This window comes from Pieris rapae, chromosome 6, assembly GCF_905147795.1.
Source record: "Pieris rapae chromosome 6, ilPieRapa1.1, whole genome shotgun sequence".
NCBI classification, from domain to species: Eukaryota; Metazoa; Arthropoda; class Insecta; order Lepidoptera; family Pieridae; genus Pieris; species Pieris rapae.
Window position 1 is genome coordinate 10,974,684 of NC_059514.1, and position 25,101 is coordinate 10,999,784.

The window sequence follows — 25,101 nt, forward strand, 5'->3', positions numbered from 1 at the left end:
CACCATTTTAAAATAGAGTATATCTATGTATTGGCTGTGTTAATATAATGTTTATTAAACAATAACCAGTTTGTTTTATATTGTACTAGTGACCCGTCCCAGCTTCGCACGGGTGCAATGCTAATGAAAAGCAGGTTTTTATTATGTATTGTTATTTCCGTCGCTGGAAAGCTCCGATAATATACGCAACATATACTGTACGGTTCCCGGGTCATCCTTGGCTTGTACAGCCTTGGCTCGTACATATACCATATAGACATATACCATCACGGACTTTTCTGTAGACCTTTTCAATGTGTACAATACTTAGTACATTATTTTGATAAAACTCGTAGGGTTCAGCCTGCGTTTGCAATGTAAGCGGAAAAAATGTAATTATTTACGACATCACATTAGATCACCTCAAAAATAACAGTTCTTCTCAACTATTTAATGGATGTTATTATACATATAAACCTTCCTCTTGAATCACTCTATCTATTTAAAAAAAACGCATCAAAATCCGTTGCGTAGTTTCAACGATTTTTAAGCATACAAAGGGACATAGGGACAGAGAAAGCGACTTTGTTTTATACTATGTAGTGATGTGCACAACTACTTGCTACACACAGTATTTATAGAGCAATGGCCTAAAATGGCTAGACCTTTATTTAGTGAAAGTTTTTCTGTATATGCTTCCAACACAATTAAGAATAATGAGACTATAGTTTGGATTGTGGTTACTTGGTCATGAAACAGGTAGTAAAGCTGTGAAAATTTGTCAAAAGATTAGGTTAATTTTTTTAATATTTTGTTTAGAAATCTTGAAATTGAAAATAATCAGCGCTGCGGCTCAGCGTGGCTCGTTTCAGTATCATACTGACCGCCTAACTGTACAGATGAAGACATGTACACGCTGACGACGTCTGCTCCGGTCGACACTAAAACGCTCACTGAAAGCAGAGGCGCTCTAGCGATCGTCAGCGCTGACCACCGTGCGCACTGATATAGCTACGCGTCATACAAAAACGCTTCCTAGACGTTCATATATCTCAACCATCAGCGCCGACAGTGCGCGTGCTGTCGGCATGACACTAAAACCTGCAAGGATAGGTGTGCTCTTCCCTGCCAGAGACACCTTGAAGTCAATATAGAGGCAAATGGGGTTTTTAGGTTAGGGTTTGTTTTTAGGTTGGGGCATTAGGTTTAACTACACTTATAAAAGAGGCAAATGGGAAATTGTAAAATTTATTGCAACCATAAGGAAATAACATCGGCGGGCGACTACGAGTAGAGGCGGACGGTGCCGTCGGCGCCGGCGGCGGCCAGCCAGGGCTGCGTGGGGTGGAAGCGCAGGTCCAGCACGCACAGATCTTCGCGGCGCTCCGGACCCCGCAGCTGCTTCAGCGGAACCAGCAACGGGTTCTGCGTCAGTTCTTGGTACACCATACCGTGCGACACCACGATGCGCTCGTCGTCGCCGGCCGACGCGAAAAGCGGGTACCGCGGGTGGAAAGCCACCGCCCTCACGGCCCCTCCGTGAAGGCGCAGGGTCTGGTAGGGCTCGCCCGACAGCTCCAGGTCGAACCAGACGAGCTTGCGGTCGTACGACCCCACGAGCACGTTGTCGCCGCCCGGGTGCACCGCCACCGAGCTCACCCACTGCGCGCCCGTGAGTAGCTTGCGCACCAGCTGCTGCTTCACCAGGTCGTACACTCGCACCGCGCGCTGCGTCGCCACGAGCAGCCGCGGCTCGCGCGGATGGAACACCGCGCACTGCACGAGCCCTTTGGCCGTGCGGAAGGGCAGCTGCGATCGCCGCCGCGAAACTTGGTGCACGAGCACGGCGCGCGCTCCGCCGTCGCGCACCGTCGCCGCCAGGTAGTCGCCGCGCGCGTGCCAAGCCAAGTGCGCCAGCGGCCCCAGGTGCCGCACGGAGAGCCGCACGCCTCGCGCCCAGCTCGCGTCGTCCACGTCCTCCCACTTGACGGCGGCGCGCGTGCGCTCGTCCATCTGCACGTCGTGCGCGGGTGGCGCGTCGCGCAGCAGGCGGTCGGTGCGCTCGGCCACACGGTGCGCGCCCACGTCGGCACCCGGGTTGAGCAGCAGCAGCCGCGCACCGGCCGCCGCCGCCACGAGGCTGAGGCCGCCCACGGGCGTCCAGCGCGCCACCGCCGCCGGCTCGCCCAGCGCCAACGTGCGCAGGCAACGGCCCGAGGCGACCTCCCAAACGCGCACGGTGCCGTCCTCGCCGGCGGTGAGCGCGTACTGGCCGGCCGGGTCGAAGTCGACGCTGCGCACGAGGCCATCGTGGCCCGTGAACCGCAGCACCTCGGCGGTGGGGAAGGGCTGCAGGTCTCGCGGCGAAGGCAGCCGCGGCACGAGGTCGTCGGCGCGGATGGTGAGGCGCATCTTGAGCGCTCGCGGCGCCAGGTACAGGTCGAGGCAGCGCAGGAAGCGCTCGCGCGTGAACCGCTCGTAGGCCGGCACCTCGCGCAGGGACGCGTGTCGCGTCGGCAGGAACGTGTACTTGCGCTTCCACGGCGTCTCCCGCAGCTTCTCCCACTCCTTCATCTGTAATGTGCGAGGTGGGCGATGTAGGGCGGCGCTGGGCGGTTGCGCCGAGACGCGTCGGCCGCTCGATCGAGAAGGAAGGACGAACCTCTTTGCGGTCGAGCAGGTACTCGGGAGGGGGGTTGTAGCTCTCGGCGTGGGCGGGCGGCGGACGTCGTGGGGCGGGCAGGTGGCGAGGAGCCGCCCGGCGCGGGACGACGTCGTCGGAGCCCCAAAGGTCGTAGAAAGCGCGGGCACGGGCGGCGCGGCGCCGAGCCGCGATCTCTCGGCGCGTCTGACTCCAGCCCATCTTCAGCGCGTGCACGAGGCGCGCCACCTGCATTTGCTCGGAGCGCGAGGGCAGGAACGAGCGCTTGTGCTCGGGGAAGGCGCGCAGCGGAGTCGCCAACACCTCGCGGGTGAACCAATCGGTCCAAGGCTGTCCGCGTGAGAGAGGAGAGTGTAAAAATACTGATATTCTTTTTGAAGTCGATTTTGACGAAGTACACTTGTACAGCGCGGTTGCTGCGAGCCCTCACCTCGTATTCGTCGTGCGTCTCCGAAGGAACGTTACCATTTCGTATCCTCTCAATGAGCTTCAAGTCGTCTTTGGACAAAATGACGTCCTGACCAGTGGAAGGATCTTTGACAGTTCGCCAAAACTCGGGGTCTTCACATTTTCTGTAAGAGAATAGGAAAAACGTATATAAAATATGTCTCCATTAAAAAGGCGCTTCCCAGAAGCCGATGAACAAATGCTGAAAGATGCAGCACCTGAGGAAGTCGTCGATGAGGTCCCGGCGCTGCGGTCTCGCTATGCGGCGACCGTCGAGGTCGTAGCCTAGATGCGGGAACTCGTCGTACCACCAGGAGGGAACGTCGCCCGCCGTGTTCACACGCTCTTCCTCGTCGCTCGTGTCGCCGGAATCGTACTCGTCTGTCGAAAACCATAGGTTATCAGCATTTGCTTATAGACACTGAGCCACTGTTACTGTGATAATGTCTCTGTCACTCACCTTTCTGCTGCACCGGTTGTGAGGTCACATTTGAATGTATTTCATTTGATAATTTTTGTATTGAGTCGGAGACTTTACTTTTTATTTGGTTTGTCATTTTTTTTTTCCTTAGTTCCTTCTTTTTATCTAACTCTTTCTTTCTATCTTGAATATCATCACTGGATCCTAGCATTGGACCTACGGACTCTGATCCGCTGTCTTCACTCTCTATTGTTTTATGGGAGCTCTCTTCATCAGAATCATTTTCACTATCTGTCAATTCCTAAAATGTAACATGTTTTTCAAATACAGAACTGAAACATTACAAAATGCATGTAAATTTCATGGTCTATACTACCCAGGACCGAAAAATTATATATTGCATTAAAGTTCATACAGGTTGGTCAGTAATTTATCTCTTAATTTCATCAGTCTCTTTTAAAGTTGTACTAAGGTAAATCATTAAACAAAATTTCCCTTGGTTAGATTTAATTAGATACAAAAGATCTCACTAGACATAAAATAAAAGAATTTAAAGATACATATTTTATAATTTATGATACATACCGAGGATTCATCAGTAGAGTGGCCCGAGTTATTATCTCCGAGAAGGGAGTCGACATCATTTTCAAACAAAACTTTCTGCAATAAAATTTTATTAAACAATTAATGAAATAATGGATTGGAACAGAAAGAAATTCACAATCAGGTATTTGCTAAGCTAACTTGATAAAATAAACAAAATCTAAATCTAGCTGTTTTCTAAAGTTTTAATTTTAAAACGTTATAGAAAGTCTTATAATAGTGTAAATTAAGTTAATATATAACTAACATCTTGTTCTGTATCTGATTTCTCATCTGACTCATGTTCAGAATCAGTTCCATCATCTTCATTATCTAATTCACCTATTAATAAGTCTTCGCCTACATCACTATTTTCATTTTCCTGAAAGTTAAAATATACAAAATTAAAATTCACTTCACAGGTCTTTTGAGCAAGTATCTTTTCAGATCATATATTTTTCTTACTTCTTGTGTTATGTTACCGCATGGTTTAATAGCGCCGTCAAACTCTATCTTCCGTTTTAACAAACCAGTTCGGAATGGAGGCATTTTAAAATCATACTCCAATAAAAAAAACTTAAAATTATAAATAGCATTCGGTTATTAAAATTGAAAAATATTACATTTGTAATTTGTATACATTAAAAAACACGTGCACTAGAACACAGCACACTTTTTTTTTTTTTTTTTTTAAATATAGCATTACGCTGAGCGTATAGCCACCGACAAAGGTAAGGGAAAAGAACAATAAAGAAAAAGAATTTTAGATCGAACAAAAATTACATAGGATAAGGGATAGGATCAGCAGGTTATAAAACTATTTCTAATTCAATATACTACTAACTACATTATGGAAAGTAACAACTAAGAACAGTAATTAAAATATATCATATAGAAAATTATTTGTATACAAAATATACATATACTTATAGTTTTATATTATTTATATTAAGAAATAAACATAGCTTTTTATATACATTAGGATTTAAAGATGAAAGCATAACAGGAACAGATGTAGGTAACGGGATACTGGAAGAAGGATCAAGATGATCGAATAGCATGGAGTGGTTATACCGAGGACAGGACAGAATGATATGATTTAAATCACCAATATTCAGCCCACATTCACACATTTCATTATCTATAATATGAAATCTGGTAAGGTGGGCTGGGGTACACACATGGCCCAATCTCATACGAATAAGAGACGATGTTTCCTTTTTGTTAAATTTCATTTTAAAAAACCATGGCTTCAGTGGTATTGTGGGCTGTATAGATGAGAAATATTTACCCTTAATTAAACTGCTCTGAGTCCAAAGGTCAGTCCAAGATTTTTGAAGAAAAGAAGCAGGAAGCGAGGCCAAATCATGATAATAATTTTTATATGAATTGGCATCGCCATTCTTAACAGCTTCATTTGCTAGTTGGTCTGCTATTTCGTTACCAAAAATACCAGAATGTCCAGGTATCCAACCAAATGACACAGACAACCCCAATTGTTTACATTCATACAGCAAACCCCTAATCTCAATAATGATAGGAAAAATTAATTTGTTTTTTAATGGATATTTTTGGAGAGCTTGAAGAGCACTAAGTGAATCGGTGAATATGATTGATTTCTTAAGTTTCTTACTCAAAACTAGTTTTAAAGCTTTAAAGATTCCGTAACATTCCCCTGTGAAGATTGAGGACTCTGGAGGAAACTTTATTTTTATTGTAGTTTTACTTTGTAAGTGAAATATTCCTATGCCTACAATACCAGACGAACCGTGTTTAGAGGCATCTGTAAATATATAATTATTGTACTCATGGCAGTGTTGCTCACAGAAATAATTAAAAGTAATCCTTGCGTGGGAATCGCCCTTATTTATACCAATATTAAATCTAATGTCTGGGGAACTAGTTAGAGATTCATAGTTGGTTCCAAATAAAGGGTGAGTTGTCAAGGTGTGAGTTGGAGTTTGAATATTGATAAATTTATTGAAGCTAACGATGAGACAAGGTGAAGATTTATTTGACCAGTAATTGGAAGATGTCAACAATTGAGACAGTTCTTCAAGCTTAGAACGGAGAGGATGGTTGGTATATTGAAGGGAGCGAAATATGAATTTATCAGATAAATATTGTCGCCTAAGATATAATGGGGCATCAACACATTCTACTTGTAAAGCATTAATTGGACTAGTTTTCATAGCTCCTGTAATAAATCTTAATGCCTTAGACTGTATATTATCTAATTTTTTAAAACGGGTTGTATTTCCAGGAGATAATAAAAAGGTACCATAGTCTAAAATACTTCGGATTAAAGCGTTGTACATAAGTTTCATACAAAAGGGATGGGCACCCCACCATACACCGGATAAACATCTAAGGATGTTTAGGTTTCGCTCACACCTATTAAAAATGTAGTCACAATGATGTACGCCAGATAGCTTAGAATCTAAAAACACACCGAGGAACTTTACAGAGTTTTTAACAGGGATAATAATACTACCAAAATACACAGTGATCGGAGGAGGAAGTCGCTTTCTAGAAAAAAGCATGGCAACACTTTTAGTGGGGGATATTTCAAGACCATTAGTATCAAGCCATGTTTTTAATAAATTAAGAGAATGAGACAGTACTGAGCAAGCAATGGCCGGTGATTGATGAATGGAATAAAGTAAAAGGTCATCAGCATACTGAAGAATACAAATCCGATTTCCAAAAGAAGCTTTCAAATCATGGGTATAAATATTATATAAAATGGGACTTAATACTGATCCTTGAGGAAGACCTCTCCATAAGGTTCTAGTTACAGCAGTAGAGTCTTGTGAAATTAGAGTGATGTGTCTTTCATATAAATTATTTATGATAAAATTTGATAACATTACAGGTACATTTAAATACTGTAGTTTTTTATGGAGAACTGACAACACTACATTGTCATAAGCAGATTGTACATCTAAAAAAGTGGCAACAACAGAATCATTCCTTGAAAATGCTAAATAAATGTCAGTGGTAAAGATGGCAATACTGTCCATCGTGCTCTTTCCTCGACGAAAACCAAATTGACTGTCGCAAAGTAAATTATTGCTTTCTAAAAACCATTCAAGACGAGTTTTCACCAAATGTTCACAGAGTTTTATCAAGACCGAAGATAATGCAATAGGACGATATGAATTTGCATTGGAGGGATTCTTATTAGGTTTGAGAATTGGTATAATGATCTGGTTTTTCCAGCGTGGAGGGATAGAACCGGTTAACATGATTGTATTTATCAATTTCAGGAAATATTCAAGACTGTGGTCGCCTAAATGAGAGATGAAAGAATATGGGATTCCATCTTCACCAGGAGCAGAGTCTATAAGGGAAGATAGTATTCCTTTAAATTCATACATAGAAAATGGACTATTGAGACCAGAGGGGTTTAATGGCATCAGAGGCATAATTATTCTTTCAGGAACTGTAGTAGGAGCAAGTCTGTCGAGGAATTGATTAGTTAATGAATCGGGGAAAGAACCAGAGGTTTCAGTAAAAGCACACCTGAATCTTCTAATATTACGCCATACCACTGAAGGACGGACATTAGGGGAAATAGAGAGGCAAAAAGTTTTCCAGCTATCTGCTTTTTTCTTTTTGAATAATAAACTAGTGGTCTTGAAAGCATCTGTAACCAGATCAAAATTTTCAGATGTACAATTCTCATAATATTGAAGCTCAGCTTGTTTTCTTTTTTTAATAGCTTCCGAACATTCTTGATCCCACCAAGGTGGAGATGGAATGAAGCCCAGAGCACCATTTTTAACTGGAAAAGTTTTGTCAGCTACCTCTATAAATAATTTAGTAAATGCATCAGCACAAATTGATTCTGAACCATGTGAGATATTAGGAAGGGAAGTCATCTTTTTCTCTATAAGGGTTTTAAAGGTATCCCAATCAGCATTATTAAGTCGATATTTTAGTCTAGGAGAATGTCTAAATGTAAAATTAATATGAAAAGGAAAACTAAGAAGTAAAGGGAAGTGGTCACTACCAAATGAAGAAGAGAGTGTAGACCATGAAATAGTGGAAGCTAAACAAGGAGTACAAATACTTAAATCAGGGACACTTGAGCCTTCATTGGGAGTGGTCCGCCGGGTCACAGAACCATTGTTGAGAAAGCAAAGATTATGTGAGTCTAACAGTTCCATCAATGAAACTCCGTATGTATTGGTTGTTGAACTGCCCCATGAACTATGTTGACAGTTAAAGTCACCTAATAAGATAAAAGGCTTAGGGAGAGAAGAAATAATAGAGTCAATTTCAACAAAGATAGAAGAACTTGGATGAGGGATATATATTGAAACATAGCAGATATTATTAACAATAGCAGCAATAATTGAAAAATCATTACTATGAGAAGGAATAGGAAAGAGAGAAAAGGGAAGATGATGCTTGACTAGTAAGGCAACCCCACCATACCCGTCAATGCGATCCTCACGGAGACAGGCATAGCCCGAGTACCTACATGGAGTACCTGGTTTTAACCAAGTCTCCTGTAGAGCAAAGATAAAAGGTTTATATTTATTTATAAGATAAATAATATCACTTTTCTTAGATGAAGCACTTCTACAGTTCCACTGTAGAGCTGTGGCTTGCTTGTCCATTATTAATATAATTTGGTAAGTTAACGATAGTGTCAATTAAAGGAGCAGCGTTGGACGGTGAAAGAATATTAGACTGTGATAAAGTGTTAATGAGAATTTTAATTAGGTCTGCAATAGATTGTAATGTCAATTCATTATTGTTGTTTGGGTTTAAACCACAACCATTCCTGGGTAAGGGCATATCATAGTCTTTAATTAATTCATGTTGTGTATTTTTGTCATAACCTTTGGATAGTTTAGGAATATTTTTTGGTTTAAGAAAAACAGTCTTTTTGTAAGTATTACTCAAAGACTGTTTACGTGTCTGTTCATTTTGAGGAGTAGAAATTGTGGAAGCCCCTACATTGGAAGAAGAAAGTAAAGCATCAGCATAAGACACTTTAGAAATCGGTGCATGAATTTTTGATGCTTCAGCATAAGAAATACAGCTCTTGGCCATAGTTTCTTTGATGGCTTTTTGGCGATTAAACTCTAAACATTTTTTGCTTGTGGCAAAATGGGAACCTTGACATAAGCAGCAGTATGCATCATCCTCTAGGATAGAGCACTGATCAGCCGTGTGGTCTTGACCACACTTGAAACATTTTGGTTTTGATCTACAAATTGCTTTCACGTGACCAAATCTGCAACAATTGTAACATTGTATGGTGGGGAAAATGTAAATATCAACTGGGAGAGCAGTGTAGCAAATAAAAATTCGCTTAGGAAGTACTTGTCCATCAAACGTAAGAACCACAGTCTCAGTAGGCTTAAATTCACTGCCATTACTTGCAGTGATACGCCGTCTCATTCTTCTAACTTTTAAAATTGGACCGCATCCAACAGGTAAATTAATATTCTCCTTAACTTCTTCATCTGACCACTCAGCAGGTATGCCTCTTACAACACCCATACGGGTCACAGTAAATGTTGGGATAAAAACCTTATACTCGACTGATTGTAAAGCAGAACTATTTAAGAATGAATTTGCGTCTTGGTAATTATTAAAAGAAAGAGACAGTCTATTACGGCCAATTCGTTTTAAACTTCCGTTAACTATATTATGTATAGAGTTTCTTTTTAAAAAACGACCAAAAGCAATAGGATGGACTGTTACATTGTCATTAGGAGTTTGCTGTATCCTTTGCACATGTACAACATATGGTGCTGCATCACTCGCCTGATATGTTAAACGAGCTACAGATTCTGGTTTTTTATTAAACGAATTTAGCTGTGACTCCGTGAACAACGGAGCAGTACTAATTTGGGTATTGGTATTGGATAAAGGAATGCAATAACATTCATTTTGTTTAATTTCCTTGCCCTCATGTTTCTTATTACGTTTTTTTTTATGACAATGCGAGCAATGTTTATTTACATTGGCTCTCCGTTTTCTAGCACCACTGCTAGATTTTACTGATCCGTCTGTTTCCATGCCAGACTCATCATTAGAAATAGTTACAACATATCCAACCCCAGGGACTTCTCCGCCCCCAGGGTCATCAGGCGGCTCCATAAGGAGCAAAAGTATATAAAAAAAGAAAACTTACCAATAAATTATGAATTAATTACACTATTAACTAAAACTAAGAAATCACAAATATATATACATAAACTACACTAAACTACTAATCCTAATCCAACAAACAAAATAAAATTTTAGTTAATCGAAAAACGCGCGCGTTCACGTTCGTGTTTCCCGCCCTTTTCTATAACAACTACACAGCACACATAGATTTCTTATAAACTAGAACCACAGATCACGTTACACGTAGAAGTTAGAACTCTAGTTCTACAATCTACAGTAGGCAGTGGATGCATAGAAAAGCTAATTTAGAATAACTGCTCCCTTAAGCTTCGCAGGACGACTTGTACAACAACCATTTACTTGAAAACTCGTAAATTAAGTAAGTAAATTTATATAGAGTACCTAAGTGTAATTCTACATAGATTTTCCATCTGTGAATGTGGTCCGAGTATTTTATTATATACTGTGAAGTGTGAATTCTGCCGTGTGTGGTTTTATCAAAAGTATCGATATCGGAAGGTATCGTAATTGAGTATTTTTAATACACTATACCTCACCCATCTCACACTCGGTTGCAGCATCGCCAACTCTGCGTATATGATATGTTTATGTAGATCTACGTATTTTGAGACTCCTACGAACTTGAGTCACTGAATCCATATCCATATCCAAATTCTTTAGGCTGAATAGACATAATATCTATTACTTTCCAAAACTAGACGGAGGAAGCGAAGGTACGTACAGTACAGTACATAAATAAATAAAAATGAAATGTTATTCGTTGATACTAGGGCCTCTTTATTTCACTCATAAAAAAAGTACGTAGATCTACGAACTTTTCCTATAACATTTTTACTAAATCTACGTAATTTTCAAAATCCGAGTCGGCAACACTATTTGGTTGTCTGACTTCAAACTAGTGCCTGTGCTTAGTTTATGTCGATGAACAGTTGCACGCATTAGTGTAACACAAATGATGTGCTTATCAATATTCGTCATGTGTGGGAATCGAACTCAAGACCGACTTACAAATCAGAGTTATTAACGCTAAGTCAGTAGCAGGAACATTTTTTACGTTGAAGGGTATTTCTGTATAAGGGTATCGATATCCCGAGGTATCGATACTTTTTGCTACCCCATTTCCCTATTCCTTTGTGGCTTCAGGCTTGTGCAGTGTCTGTGGTACAGTGTGCAAGTTGCAATTCAATTTGTCTTTTACTTTTTCATTATTTTATATATAAACTTAATCGTAAATTTGAGTTAGCGTCAGAAGTTTAAATCTTTTTGCCTAATTTTGCTATGTTAATGTAATAAGTCAGTGTAATGATTATCAACTTAATACAGTTAATAGTAATATTGCTAAATTTCAAATAGTAAAATGTAACGCCAAGAGACTACTTAAGGATTTTTTGTTTATTTGCCGACCTTTTATTAGCTGAATGGATCCCTCATAAGTATTTGGAAGTGATGAACGAATAAACACGTAGTACGTTGTGAAGTTATACAGTGTTCTAAAGTAAGATTGTGAGAATGTCTGTATCGGAAGCAACAACCCCGAGCACGGCGGAGCCTCCAGCGGCAGCCGCGCCTTATGATGAACGTGACCTGGAGCCGCGCACGCCGATGAAGCGTCTCGGTTCCACTAGGAAACTAGCCGCCTTTAACAGTATGTATTAAATTTTTCATTTTAGTATCTAATTGCCTTGCATATTTAACATAGTGGTTCTTACAGTTCCAAAAATTGTACAATAGTGTTTGTAGTTATACATAGCTAAGGGTTGAATTTTTTAAAAATAAACTGTCACAGCATCTAGGCATGGTATGAATAAAATTTAAATTTTGGCAAATGGGTTTTTACTAATGAATGAAAAACAATAAAATAGCATGATGTAGCTGATCAATGTTAAACATAATTCTAACACTCATTCAACTTTAGGTAGTTATATAAAAATCTCTGATTTTATTTTGTGCAGCAAATGTAATTTTAGTTTTTGCTAGGATGCAAAGGCATGTGAAGTATATATATAATTTAAATATTATGGTGTCAACTCAGATTTCAGCGGCGTTTCAGGCAAAGTTTTTTTACTAATAGAAGAATACCAACTAAGAGAGGAAGTAGTATATTCCTTTCAATACCCTAAACCATTCACCAGGTATTATTATACCATCAAGTTCTCTCTTCAATTTGAGAGAATGAGACAAAAAAGAACTCTTTAATTTCGGGAAATCTTCATATAGGTATATTATATATATATATATATGAATGTTTTTAAACTCCTCCTGACTGGCCGGACTAGCTGGCTTTTATGAGGTTTTTTTGTGCATTCAACTGGATTTATGAATGGTTTATAAGAAGATTTACAATTTTATGTTTTATTTTTATTATATTTAAGGTGTTGTACAGGACAACATCTGTTTTGTGTATGGGGATTGTGCAAAGTCGGAGAGCTCTATTTCAGAAGTCCATCTGGTTACTAATATTAAAAAGGCTGTTAGTTTTTTTACACATGTAATACAGTCTTCATATTACCTACGCTTGTAATATAAAGAGCAGCTGCAGTAGTATATAGCTAATCGATGGTTGTTATCAAGTCGGTGCTATTGTTAAGGTAAAACAGTTTACACCTGTGCGGCCGCCCCGCCACACGCGTCAGTCGTCGTAACACAAACAGTCTTCCTGCGTGTGGTCATTTGCGACTCCCGCGATTAGATTAAAATAAAATATTATTTTGATCAGATAACATTATGTACATCTTCGTAAACCGAGTTTAATATCAGTTCTCGTCCGTTCTTGGCCTTCGCTTTGAGAACTGGCGGTCAATGTAAATTTACAAGCAATCGTTTTTTACTGACGATCACAATTCCATCCGAGATTTACAATCCGAGCAAATCAATTTTGGTATTAACACCACTTACCCACTTAATAACGTCACTGATCCTACAATCTGATGTGAGCCCATTGTCTTTGACCGCGATGTCAAATTAATATTTCCGTCGCAGAGAATGTTTCCGGTCGCTGGCGGGCGTAGGACTCTCAACTTGCCCGTGTCATACAAATTCTGCTTAATATTCCTGCTTGTTCTGTCTGCACCAACAAATTTTGAAAGTCATATTTCATTATCTGCCGTGCCCCCAGATAATTTTGAAAAATTCATAGTGATTTAAACGTCAAACTCATTTTTCTCCACAAAACCATAGGAAAGTTGTCCATTTTTTCGCTCGTTTTATCTCATGAGATCTTATTATTATAATATTTATATTGTATAATATTATTATTGTTATTATCAGTCGGGTAATTTAATGGTTGAATTAAGATCACTTTTGTATAGTAATATAGTTCTGCATTTTGTATTTTATTCTATTAATTTTTGATTGCACGTTAGCGATTGGCGTGGGCAGCGGTACCGGCGTTGTCTCCTTATTTCTGAGTCGGTATATTAAATTGTTGACACTCTCGTACGTCCTTCGGACCTCCTCATATTTATAATTATTGTCAGGATTGGTGACAGTAGCCGACTACGTATCATCTACTTATTTATTTATGTATCCAGTCGCAAAATAAGATCTTGGTGATCTGAAATATTTAACGAACTAAATTTGCACGAAATGTCTTACTCCAAAACAAACAGACGCGGTTTCTACTCCATTATATATAACTTTATCATTTTATGTTTATACGAATATAAGTTTTCCACTATTTTCGAGGTCCATTTATTACGGAAGATGTGTTATCACATTTAGCTATTTACCGATGTAATAAAAACGGGAAACATTAAAATAGTCAGCTTCAGGTTTACGTTTCGCATATTCATACGCATCGTCAATGACGGCGTGGCGTGGTGGCGAATGGCGAGGGCCGGTGGTATCGTCGTGATTCACGTGTGCTATATTTAGAATCCCGACGTTTTGAACTCGATTCTACGTGAACCCGATGAGTCCTGTGGCCGCCCGGCGCCTCTCGGCTTCCCCGTGTGGACTCCGAATTGTAATCAAAAATCTAATTTAATTTTGGACGAGTCTCTATTGTCAGATGATACTACGTGAAAAACGAATTAAATGATATGGCTATACTTAGGCAATTTCGTCTTATTGTTACTTAACTAATAAAAATGTCTGTTTAATTGTAACGCGCACACCGTGCAGTTTTGTCTACATAAATAATACGTACATGGTATGTATATTTACAAAAAAAAAGTTTGTTAGTTACGTATTTTAATTCATATGAGCTTATAGTGACCACCGGTACGACGCGATTGTTGCTCTGATTAACTGACGGGATTACATTATTATTCAATGGACAACGATTTTGTTTGTATCTGAATGTTAATTTTTTTATTCAACTTTATCATTATTTCTTCGTAATGACGTTATTATAGCAGTTTGTTATTATTAATTGAAAAGATACCTAATTGTATTTCTAATATATAAATGCAAGTGCACTCGTTTGTTTTCGTTTGAAAGCTTACGTTAATCCAAACCTATTTGTAAATTGGGATGGTTAGGGATGAAATGCGAATTCCGCGGGCCGAGGACGCCGGCCTCATACGTCATTGTACCTCATCACTATTGTTGAGGCTATTTTGGTCGTAACGACTCTATTGTCAGACTACTTTGACCGATTACTCGGACTGGGCTTCCCTAGGACTGACTGCTCGTATAGAATAGGTTCATTCAAAGCACATTTTGTTTAAAGTAGAATGGTCAACCGCATACGGAGCTCTGCATTTGGAATTGAACAATGGAAGCAATACTTCATAAATAAATATAAAGCAAAATGGCGTCTCTACAAAATACAAATAAACTGGCGATGAGGTCGTATAACTTACCGTCTCTTAATAACTATGCGTAAACAAGTTTTTAAAATTGAATTGCTTCAAAATCGAAACGCATCGTTAATTCTAATGGGACTTCGAATTGGGGTATTTATGTAGTCAGATCCACCAGACGATGCATCCGTTGCCGCGAGAAAAAATTCTCCTTGTATGATGTGCGCGCGCAAACTCGCGGGGTCACGTGAAGTGGGGTGTAGGTTAGCGAAACCTCGGAGGCTGCACGGCGTCAGTGGAGGTTCGGCGCCCGACCATGTTCCAGTGCATTGTGCAGCCGCGCCCCGACTGGGGTCCGCCCGACGTCGCTAATGCATTTCCCGGTACGCCATAATAACCAAACTATGTGTTTAAATGTGACGCGATTTCGAATGAAATTGGTTTATATTTAATTCAAATCGTTTCCATTTTCGCTTACTGATTTTTCCTGCATGGAGAAATGAGGCGGTGGACTTGTGTTGGAGCGACTGCACAGTAGCCCGCCCGGCTTTGTTGACCGATGCTCAATCGCTACAAAATGAACCGACATCGATGTGATAAACACACAATTTAACAAATACGACAATTGACATAATGCTTGTTAATTCGTTCTATTTAAAGCAGACATATCCCGTATCCGCTTTACTTAAATCGCCATGATAAAAACAAAATCATTTTAAAAGTAATTTTAATCTAAATTAATAAAATGTAAAGCTGCTGTAGGATGTCCTAACGACAATCAAAAATCAAAAATTATATTTTTATAAACTGTAGGATTAGGAACGTTATATATTCTTGGTGTTTGTCTGCTATTTGGAAACTCGCCCATACAAGACTGTCCTAAACAACAAAAACTTCTCAAAAATATAAACTATACACCCGAAAGAACATCGCACTGATTGCATTCCGTTTCACTAGGTTAACATGTAGCGCCAATAAAAAAATTGACTTAAGCGCAGTTTTGAAATAAAGTCAGGGGAATGTTCAGATATTTTGAGGATAGCATTCAGGTATTAGTTTTCTAATCAAGTCAAATTTTTATAGTAAATAGATAATTGTGATTTATATAGATGCTTACTGTTTTATTTAAGGTATTTCAATATTTTTTAATCAATTGTTTTTTTTTTTATTGGACCACAAAATTAGGACAAACACATGTCAACATCAACTTACATACGAAAATATAAAAAAAAGCGGTGGCGTCCCTAGAACATGTGGACACGACCAGCGAAATTAAGTGAATACAATAGAGTGTCAAAACAAAAAACAAACAAAAATCTAAAAATAATAGCTATAAAGAATTAAAACACTAAAAACAAGAAAAGAAATTATTGGTACTGAGTCCGTATTATTATTGAGTGGTATTGTTAACGGCAAAGAAACAAAAATTGGTTTTAGACTTGTAATTTCGGAAATGGGACATACCAGGAGACTGTATTTTAAGGGGGTTGAGGTTGATTTAATCAATTATAACATTAAATGCCTAATAATATGTCATTTTTCATACACAAAATAAGAAATATTAAAAATTATTTTATAAAATTTGCTTAGGACATCGATTTTCCACTTAGTGAAGAAATGCCCATTTATTTGTTTACTTTGTATAATTACTTTACTTTAAGCACATAATGTTTTTATTATTGTCTCGATTATCAGCGTATCTTCATCGTGTAGAACATATTGATTAGGTCGAGCCTGAAAATAAACAAAGGTCAACTTTATTTAGCCGAGGGCAAGAAGGGGCTTCGAGGACCGTGAAGGGTTTGCAATTTCAACCATGATATTATGTTAATAAGTTAAATGTTCGCAGATATTAGGACTCAGCTGGCGGAGCAAGCGAGAGCGGTGGAGGGGCGCGCCGAGGCGGCGGCCGGCGTCGCGGCCGAACTGGGCGACTACTGCCGCCGGCGCGCAGATCTCGAACACGAATACGCGCGCGCGCTCGACAAACTGGCCCGCGCCGCGGCCCAGCGCCATCGAGACCAGCGCCACAAGCGAGAGCAGTGGCCCTTGGCCGGAGCCTACGCCTGCTGGCAGGCCGCCCTCGACGCCACGCGCGCCCTGGCCCGCGATCACGCAGCGCTGGCGGACCTGTACGGTGGGCCGCTGGCCGCGCGTCTGCATCGCGCCGCGGACGACGTGCTCCGTCTCCACCGCAAGTGCCGCGACCTAGTCGCTGAGCGTCAGGAGGACATCGCCGCCGCTCTCGCCGAGGCGGCGGCCGCCGGCAAAGCGCACGCCGCCGCCGCGCACGACTGGCGGGCCGCCGCGCTCAAACTGCGTCACGCGCACACCGCGCGCCAGGCGCTCGCCGCCGCCGACCCGCCGCGGAACAAAAAGATCAAGGCCCTCGAGAAGGAACTAGACAAGGTAACCGCACGTCCTCTCCTCTCTCTCACGTAGTAATTAAACAATCGAGAAACAAATACTAATTAACACGGGCCTCTGCAGCGTCGCAGCCGACACGCTGAGGCGCGGGCGAAGGCTCTGCGGGCCCGGGCGGAGTACGTGTTGAGCCTCGAGGCGGCCAACGCTACCCTGCAGCGCTATTACCTCGACGACATCGCCGACATAATGCTGTGCAGTGAGACCGGTTACGAGGAGGTGGTCGGCCGCGCCGTGCGCTGCGCCGCCGCCGCCGAACGCGCGCGCGCCGCCGCCCTGTCCGGGGCGGCGCAGGCGCTGCTCGCCACCGCCGAGTCGCTCGACGCCGTCGGCGACCGGCAGCGTGTGGTCGCCGCGCATCCGGCCGCCTTCGCGCCGCCGCGGCCCCTGCCCTACGCGGGCGATTCCCCGTCGCGGCAGGACGCCGCGATGAAGGAGCTGCTCGACGGCGCCGCGCCCGACGAGGACGAGGCGGCCGAGGCCCTGCGCCGCGAGCTCGCCGCGCGGCTGACGCAGCTCGAGGCGGCGGCGCGCGCGCTTCGCGCCGAGTGTCGCGAGCACGCCAAGACGCTCGACGCCGCCGAAGCGGAGCTCGTCCGCCAGATGGAGGGGCCCGACGCCTGCTGGGACGTGTCTGGTCTCTTCGGTGCCGCCGCCGCTCCTCCCGCCCGGCCCGCGCCGCCCGACGACGACGAGGACGACGCGCCCAGGAAGGATCAGGAGGACTACTACTTGGCCGTCAGTATCTCTCTTTTAGCGTTCTTCCACACGATGCCGTCGCCTCAGAATTACTCTGTAGCTCCGAGTCGCGCGAAGCCCGCCGCCGTAGCTACAGAGTGGGCCTTGTGGGGCGACGGCGTCGTGTGCGGGACCGCTCAGTAATGGCTGCGCGTGTCGGGGACCCGGACTCACGAGAGCGTTCGAATGGCCGTTCAAAGAAGTTCCGGTCGTACGTGTCGTGCGCGGGCAGGCTGGCTCGCCTCGAGAGCAAGGCGGCGGCCGTGCGCGAGCGCTTGCTGGGCGGCGGCGCCTCCGGCGGCGGGCGATCTCCGGTGGCGGGCGTGAGGCGCGGCGGGCGGCGCGGCCAGTTCGCGGCGCCGCTGGACGACGCGCTGCCGACGCCACTCGTGTCCTGCGTGCGCGTCATCGCCGGATACGGTCTGCGGCAGCAGGGCGTCTTCCGCGTGTCCGGGTCGCAGGTGGAGATGCAGGCGCTGCGGGCCGCCTTCGAGCGCGGCGAGGATCCGTTGGCGGACGTGCGCGACGCGTCCGACATGAATTCGGTCTGCGGCCTGCTCAAGCTGTACCTGCGCGAGCTGCGGCCGCCGCTAGTCCCGCCGCAGATGCGGGAGCGCCTCGTGCGCGCCGCTGCCGTCCCGGACGACGCGGCGTTCGCGGCGAAGCTCCGCGAGGAGCTGGCGGCGCTGCCTCGCCCGGCGCTGCTCGTGCTGCGCTATCTGTTCGCCTTTCTGGCGCACCTGGCGGAGCACAGCGACCGTAACATGATGGACGCGTGGAACCTCGCCATCTGCCTCGGGCCGACGCTGCTGCCCGCCTGGGGCGAGGGCGGCGAGCAGGTGACGGCTCAGAACCTCGTCAACGAGCTCGTGAAGCGCACCATCCTGCTGCACCGCGACGTGTTCCCGCAGGACATCGCCCCGCACGCGCTCTACGTCCCTCCCGAGCCATCGCGCTCTTCGCCCGGGTGAGTCCCGCCCTTCGCCCCCCGTCGGCCGGCCGCCTCGCCCGGGGCTCTGACGCCAACTTCTTCTGTCGCAGGGAGGCCGACGAGGCGGACGGCGCGGGCGCCGAGGCGGCGGCCGAGACGGAGCCGAGCGACGTCGACGACCTGGACGACGACGACGAAGACGAGGAGCCTCTCGCCGAAGAAGACGCGGGGTGCGTACGCGGTCTCCCACTCCCCTATTTTTTATAATTATCAATCCCTTTTTACAATAACCTCAAAACTAAACAATATTGAATTCAATCACACTGACTTTTTACTTCTGTCAAACTTTCAACCGCGACGGCTGCAAACGCCACCTAGCATACAATAAAGAAACATGCAAGTTTCTTTACATGTATGATCCACCATTTCTGGAAACTTGGCAGACTTATGTAAAGAATGGCCCTTCTATCAGATTATGCTCTTGAATTCTTTCTTTGGTTAAAGTATTCTTCTTTAGGTCAGGAAGTAGCGTTGCATTTGGGCAGTTATTTTACACCAATTGCTCGCCATCCTTTTCTATAAATCTCATATTAGTATTAGTTAAGTTAATATAAGTTTTAAACAAAATTTAAGTTAGATTTATTTTTAAGTGCTCAATTTTTTGTATGGCTCCTTTTAGCGCAAAAGCCTCGTCCATATTTTTCCATTTCTCTTTGTCTTGAGCGACATTCGTCCAGTTTTTCCCCGCTACTTCTATAATGTCATCTGTCCGTCTTTTCTTTTGTCTTCCTATACATCTCTTTCCAGTTGGTCCAGTCTAATGGTTTATTTCTATACTAGAACTTTTAATTCGATTCCCGATTTGACAATTTCAGTGTTGCAACGTTATGACGAGTAAGAAATAGTGACGTTGCGAAATTATTGACGGAAACGAAATATTTCCGGATCGATTCCTCTGGTTTATAATTATCTAAACAACTACTACTTTAATAGAAACTAAGTAGATCAGGAAATTAAATATTTCTGAACGGATAATTTAGATATGACGATTAATTTTATTAAGGATTTGAGAGTTATCTTTAATAATTGTGTTATAATACACTAAAAGTAATCATGAAGAATGAGACATGAGACGTGAGAAATAAAACAAATACATTTATAATTTTATCAATCGTCGCCGTCATCGCTATCGCTATCACTGTCACTTTCTGAAACATTTGTTATTAATGTGTCTGTGATATTGACATATCTAGCCTACTCATTTTTTCCTCTTCTTTGACAACATGGGATACGCATTTGGACCATTCGGAAGCCGTAATTTTTTGAATGCCTTCCTCAAATAAATTTGCACGTCTGTCAATTTGAAGGTTTTATTATTTTGAGCTACATGCCCCTTTACCTGCGCCCATATCAATTCGATAGGGTTCAGCTCGCAATGGTAAGGGGCAGTCTTAAAACCGTGATCCGATGTTGTGCTGCCATTTCGTCTACAGCGTACTTATTAAAAGACTCTGTGTACATCACTACACTTTTATATGTGGTATCGTTATTTTACAAAATGACAGTAGCTAATGTCAAATCAGGAATTGAATTAAAATTCGTATAGTATAGTAATAGTGACCATATTTTAACCCACGCTCTCGCTATGTGGCCTGCCCATTTCCACTTAAGCCTTGGCTCAAATGGAAAGTTTTGTTTTTTACGGATGTCAACATTTCTTGTTTTGTTTATTCTCCTCAACTTCAAGATGTTTCTTTCCATTGCATGCTGGCTGGCACATATCATGTATTTGTCCTTATTTTGTGGTCTCAATAAATCAATAATAAAGACACCTGATTTAGGGAATTTTTAAATTCAGCACTTATTAACTATTTATCAATGCAAGTCTCTTCCGAGTAAAGAGGAAATAGCTTCAGAAAAAAGCACACATTAAGTTCTCTTATCCCAAAAACGAGAAATCTCAGGAGAAAATGTGGTACAATGGTACAATGACCATATAAAAGCAAATGCAGAGAGCCGATTTCACATTCACTCACCTTGAGGAAGTTAAATTGTAATTTTTTGTTCCGTTTCTTACGAGTTAAGAGTGAGATCGACTTTCTGCCCGAGTCTCCGGAAGTTGAATCCGGAGTGCGCAGAGTAACGCAGCCCCATTGTCCGCAGGTGCCCGTCGGAAGACCTCGCCCAGGTACACCCTCGACACGCCCCACACTCCGTCCATCTATCGTACACCTCACACTCTCCCCACACTCATATCACGCTCACCCCACACTCACCCCACACTCACCCCACGCTCACCCAACAACCCGTAATACGTCCGACGTCTTCGTCACTACTGGCATCTCTTGTGTGAAAAAATGCGCGAGGGCTCGCCTTTGCGGTAATGTGGTTTGCAAATTGTCTTCGAGTCGCTCACTCGCTTATCGAACGGTCGATTGTTTGCGTAGTATTTGTACGAATTAATCGCTTAATTTATCAAAATATCAATAATGGATAAATAAATCATAGTTTTCATGGTCGACGAGCGTCCGAGCACCCGGAACGATATAAAGGTTTTTATAAAGGAATCCAGGTCCCGGAGCGGCTTCGCTCCCGAGCGCGTCGACGAAGTGCAGCCGCGAGCGTCGCCCGCGTCCGTCGACGACCCCGTCTCCGCCGCCCTAGCCCCGCCGGGGACCGAAGCGTGAGTGTCTCGCTTCGCCCGTCGACGTCCCGAACGATTCGATCTAAACGGGCTCTCCTCGCAGGCGGTTGGCCGAGAGCACGCCCGACCTGGTGCTGGACCTGCCGGCGAGACGCCGCGCCGCCGGCCCCCCGCCCCCGCCCGCGGACACGCCGGCCCCCGCGAGCCCCGTGCCCGCGCGCAACACGCTGCGCGTCGCCGCCAAGTTCGCCGAGCTCACGCTCACCGGGGGCTCGCTGAAACCCGCCCTCGCCGCGAAGCCGGCCCTGTTGCGCCGTCCCACGCCACACCCGGCGCGGCCGCCGCCCGCCCGCCCGACCCCGCCCGAAGACGCGGAGGACTAGGCCGCTGTCGACCCTCCAAGTCACCAGCGCACAACGCGACCGCATTTACAATGTTTCATTAATTAAGTGCTACTCTGTAAGCTTTAACGACGCCCGACTCGCCTCCGACGAGACGAGTGAGTTGCCATTTTGAGATTATATTCTTCGCATCGCGTGTCATTGTGTATATTTTTGTACGCGAGCCGTAACTTTTGTATCGCGCGTAGGCTAATATATTTTTGTACGAATAAACGGTATCCCTATCGCTCGCTGTGTTTGTCCTCCTCTCTCTCTTTCTCTCTCTCGAGATCGAATGAAACACGGCACTGGTAATGAATAATAATTTATTAAGCGAACGAAACGGACGCCTCCTCCGAAGATCAGTAGCGCAGGCAGTGGTCGTGGTGCAGCGCGTGATGCAGCTGAGGCGGCGGAGGCGGCGGCGCGGCGTTCTCCTTGTCGCGCGCGTAGGGCGGCGGCGGCGCGCCGAAGTCGCTCAGCGGCGGCGGCTCGTACTCGTCGCCCGAGCCGTCCGACGCCTCCAGGTAGCCGAAGAGTCGCGCCGCGCCCGCCGCGCGGGTCTCCCTCCGCCGACCGCCGCCCGCCGCCGAGCCGGCCGTGGGCCCCGCCGCGGCGGACGGGACGCCCCCGGCGGATGCGCCGGCGACGCCGCCGCCGCTCGGCTGGGAACCGCCGGGGAAGCCGCCGCGCGTCACGCCGCTCGGCACCTTGAGGTTGCGGTTCTCGACGTGACTGTGGACGGAGAGTGAGACGCGTGAGTGCGTGGGGGGCCCGGGGGCTCGAGCGCTGAAAGGGTCGGATACGCACTGGTGGTCGCGCAGGTGCGCGGCGAGGTGCGCGGCGTCGTCGGCGAGGAAGGGGCACTTGGCGCAGGCCTTCTTGTTGTGCACCTTGTGCACGTGCGTGGCCAGGCGCTCGGCGCGCGCCGCCTTGTACTCGCACAGCGCGCACGCGAACGGCTTCAGATGCGTGTTGAGGTGCCGCTTGAGGCACCAGTTGTCCACGCCAGACCACGCGCAGTAGCAGCACGCGTAGCGCCGCTCGCTCTGGGGCTTAAAGCGATAATCATTCTCAATTCAAGACTCGACGGATGGATTTTTATGTAGCGATTACTGTTTTAAATAAATAAAAGGAAAGATACTTATTGCCCAAGTTTTGTTTGTAAATATTGATAATAGAAAATAAAATAAAAAAATTATGAAAAGATATGCCCATCACCTGATTGCAGGGCCTAACCAAGTTCCTTATTGTAATAAATTAAAACTTTATTACAGTAGCGAACGACGATGGGTAGGCTCTCAGGAGCCGACTACGATTATACACCAGCGACTCGCCCGAAATTCGCAAGAGCAAACTTCTCTACAACTCGATCGCACATGTATCTGGTATTTTTATTATTTCTCTGTCGGCGTTCGGTTTGTGATAATATGCTACTACCTACTTTGAAAACCGAATCGACGTAGAAGTTAGGGGACGAGTGAGCTTACTTTGCGTCGCACGGGGATCGCTGCGGCGGTTTTGTGGGAGGCGGCCGCGCTCTCGGCCTTAGCGAGCGGAGCGCGTTCCGCCTTGATCGGGGCGGGCCGACAGTCCGCCTGGGTCGCCACCGACGAGCCCAGCGTGGCTTCCGTCGCGGCCTTGCCGCCTCCGCCCGAATATTGCGCGGCGCCACTCGACACCACGCCCGCCGCCGCGCCTTTGCCGCTCGCCCGGCGGATTCGGTTCAGGTCGTACGGCTGATCGCGGTGCATGCGAAGGAAGTGTTTCTTGACGTGGTCGGCGCGGTTGAACTGTTTCTGACAGAGATAACAGTGGAAGGGTTTTTCGTCGCGGTGAATGTTCTCGTGGCGCGTGAACAGGTCGCGGCGGTCGGTCGCGTACGGACACGAGCCGCAGGCGTACCGCTTGCCGGCCTCGGCGGCGTTGCCGCCAGCCGCGACCGCGACGCTCTCCCCGACCGGGACGCTCCCGCCGCCACCCGTGTTATCGCCGCTGGCGTTCCCCGTCGATCTTCTCTCGGTTCGAGCCGCTTCCACCTGGAAATATTAAAGATCGTGGTCAACGTGTAGATGAGAGCCCTCGAGGCGAGCCTGACGCACCTTGGTCTTGAGGCGCTGCAGATAGCGCGTGAGGTCGTCGAGGGCCGGGTTGTCTCTGAGCAGGTGGTCGGCGGCCGCGGGATCGGAGTGGTGGTCACGTGCCAGATGGTGTCGAACGGCGCGAGCCCATCCGCTGGCGAAGCCGCAGCCGGCCAGCGGACACTGGAAGGCGCGCGCCTGGGAGTGTGTGCCGAGCCAATGCTCGGCGACGCGCGCCAGGAAACCGACACATTCGCACTCGGTGCACTTGAAGAGTCGCTGCGCGGGGTTGTAGGCGGCGATGCGCGAGTGCGCCCACGCCAGCGGCTCTTCGGCGGCCGTCCAGCGGTCCTCGGCCGTGGGGTCGGTGCGCGGCGTGAAGTTGGCCTGAAGGATGCCCGGGGGTGGGAAGCCGTTCTGCATGAGCGCGGCGAGACCCCAGGCCGTGATGTGCTCCTCGGGACGCAGCTCGTCCTCGGGCAACTCGCGCTCGGCCGCCGGGAACTCGACGCCCACGACGCCGCCGATGCCGACGCCGACGGTCGCCTCCTCGCCGTACAGCTTTTTGGTTATCTCTTTAAACATATCCTCGCAGTCCATCGCGAGAGAGGCCACGCCGGCGCCGCCGTCCATTCTCGGCCTTCGGCGGTTCCGCGCGAACGCGGAAGGCTCGGAGTCGGCGGCCGCGGACGGGCCGCGAGGCCGCCGACGCGTCACCCCGATCGGGACACGGGCGTGAAATGCGGGAGGCGGGTGGGGGTCCGCCTACTCGTCCGGGTGCCGGGTGCTGGCCGCGCGGCGGGTGCGAGCTAACTAGGCGGCGGCGGCCGGCTGCGCCGACATCGATCGCCTTTGCGCGCGCCGCCCGGGCCCCTGCCGCCCGCCCCCCGCGGCACCGCTATCGACCCGCG

At 46.0% G+C, this 25,101-nt stretch overlaps 3 protein-coding genes across 9 annotated transcripts; 1 reads left to right on the forward strand and 2 right to left on the reverse strand.

Moving 5' to 3' along the window:
* Positions 1-1,211: 1,211 nt before the first annotated feature.
* Positions 1,212-4,764, reverse strand: LOC110991660 (ribosome biogenesis protein BOP1 homolog). Its single transcript, XM_022257115.2, has 8 exons — positions 4,557-4,764; positions 4,360-4,473; positions 4,095-4,169; positions 3,549-3,810; positions 3,307-3,469; positions 3,072-3,213; positions 2,642-2,971; positions 1,212-2,553 (listed from the first exon to the last, which is right to left on the reverse strand). Exons 1-8 carry the CDS (start codon positions 4,638-4,640, stop codon positions 1,264-1,266), a joined length of 2,460 nt encoding a protein of 819 aa, XP_022112807.2. The 5' UTR covers positions 4,641-4,764; the 3' UTR covers positions 1,212-1,263.
* A 6,372-nt stretch (positions 4,765-11,136) lies between these two features.
* LOC110991657 (rho GTPase-activating protein 4) lies at positions 11,137-22,357 on the forward strand. 7 transcript variants are annotated; one of them, XM_022257109.2, is made up of 9 exons: positions 11,137-11,408; positions 11,601-11,892; positions 16,842-17,401; positions 17,483-18,154; positions 18,355-19,121; positions 19,196-19,315; positions 21,249-21,273; positions 21,650-21,768; positions 21,833-22,357. In XM_022257109.2, exons 2-9 carry the CDS (start codon positions 11,757-11,759, stop codon positions 22,110-22,112), a joined length of 2,679 nt encoding a protein of 892 aa, XP_022112801.2. In that variant the 5' UTR covers positions 11,137-11,408; positions 11,601-11,756; the 3' UTR covers positions 22,113-22,357. The 7 variants fall into 7 exon arrangements, with proteins under 7 accessions (XP_022112801.2, XP_022112803.2, XP_045484450.1 ...); XM_022257111.2 differs by having other exon boundaries at positions 11,662-11,892; XM_045628494.1 differs by having other exon boundaries at positions 11,137-11,309; positions 11,662-11,892.
* A 61-nt stretch (positions 22,358-22,418) lies between these two features.
* Positions 22,419-25,008, reverse strand: LOC110991659 (protein charlatan). Its single transcript, XM_022257114.2, has 4 exons — positions 24,212-25,008; positions 23,600-24,148; positions 22,920-23,164; positions 22,419-22,844 (listed from the first exon to the last, which is right to left on the reverse strand). The coding sequence occupies exons 1-4, from the start codon at positions 24,821-24,823 to the stop codon at positions 22,472-22,474; spliced, it is 1,779 nt and encodes a 592-aa protein (XP_022112806.2). The 5' UTR covers positions 24,824-25,008; the 3' UTR covers positions 22,419-22,471.
* Positions 25,009-25,101: the final 93 nt, after the last annotated feature.

Bases quoted from the DNA above. Each gene is read 5' to 3' on its own strand.
- LOC110991660 (XM_022257115.2), bottom strand. From the start codon at position 4,640: ATGCCTCCATTCCGAACTGGTTTGTTAAAACGGAAGATAGAGTTTGAC. The intron at 4,474-4,556 runs GTAAGAAAAATA...TTTAACTTTCAG, and splicing joins GCGGTAACATAACACAAGAA to GAAAATGAAAATAGTGATGT. The intron at 3,811-4,094 runs GTATGTATCATA...GTTACATTTTAG, and splicing joins ACTCTACTGATGAATCCTCG to GAATTGACAGATAGTGAAAA.
- LOC110991659 (XM_022257114.2), bottom strand. From the start codon at position 24,823: ATGGACGGCGGCGCCGGCGTGGCCTCTCTCGCGATGGACTGCGAGGAT. The intron at 23,165-23,599 runs GTAAGCTCACTC...TATCGCTTTAAG, and splicing joins CGATCCCCGTGCGACGCAAA to CCCCAGAGCGAGCGGCGCTA. The intron at 22,845-22,919 runs GTGCGTATCCGA...CTCCGTCCACAG, and splicing joins GCGCACCTGCGCGACCACCA to TCACGTCGAGAACCGCAACC.
- LOC110991657 (XM_022257109.2), top strand. From the start codon at position 11,757: ATGTCTGTATCGGAAGCAACAACCCCGAGCACGGCGGAGCCTCCAGCG. The intron at 18,155-18,354 runs GTCAGTATCTCT...GGCCGTTCAAAG, and splicing joins AGGAGGACTACTACTTGGCC to AAGTTCCGGTCGTACGTGTC. The intron at 19,122-19,195 runs GTGAGTCCCGCC...CTTCTGTCGCAG, and splicing joins CCATCGCGCTCTTCGCCCGG to GGAGGCCGACGAGGCGGACG.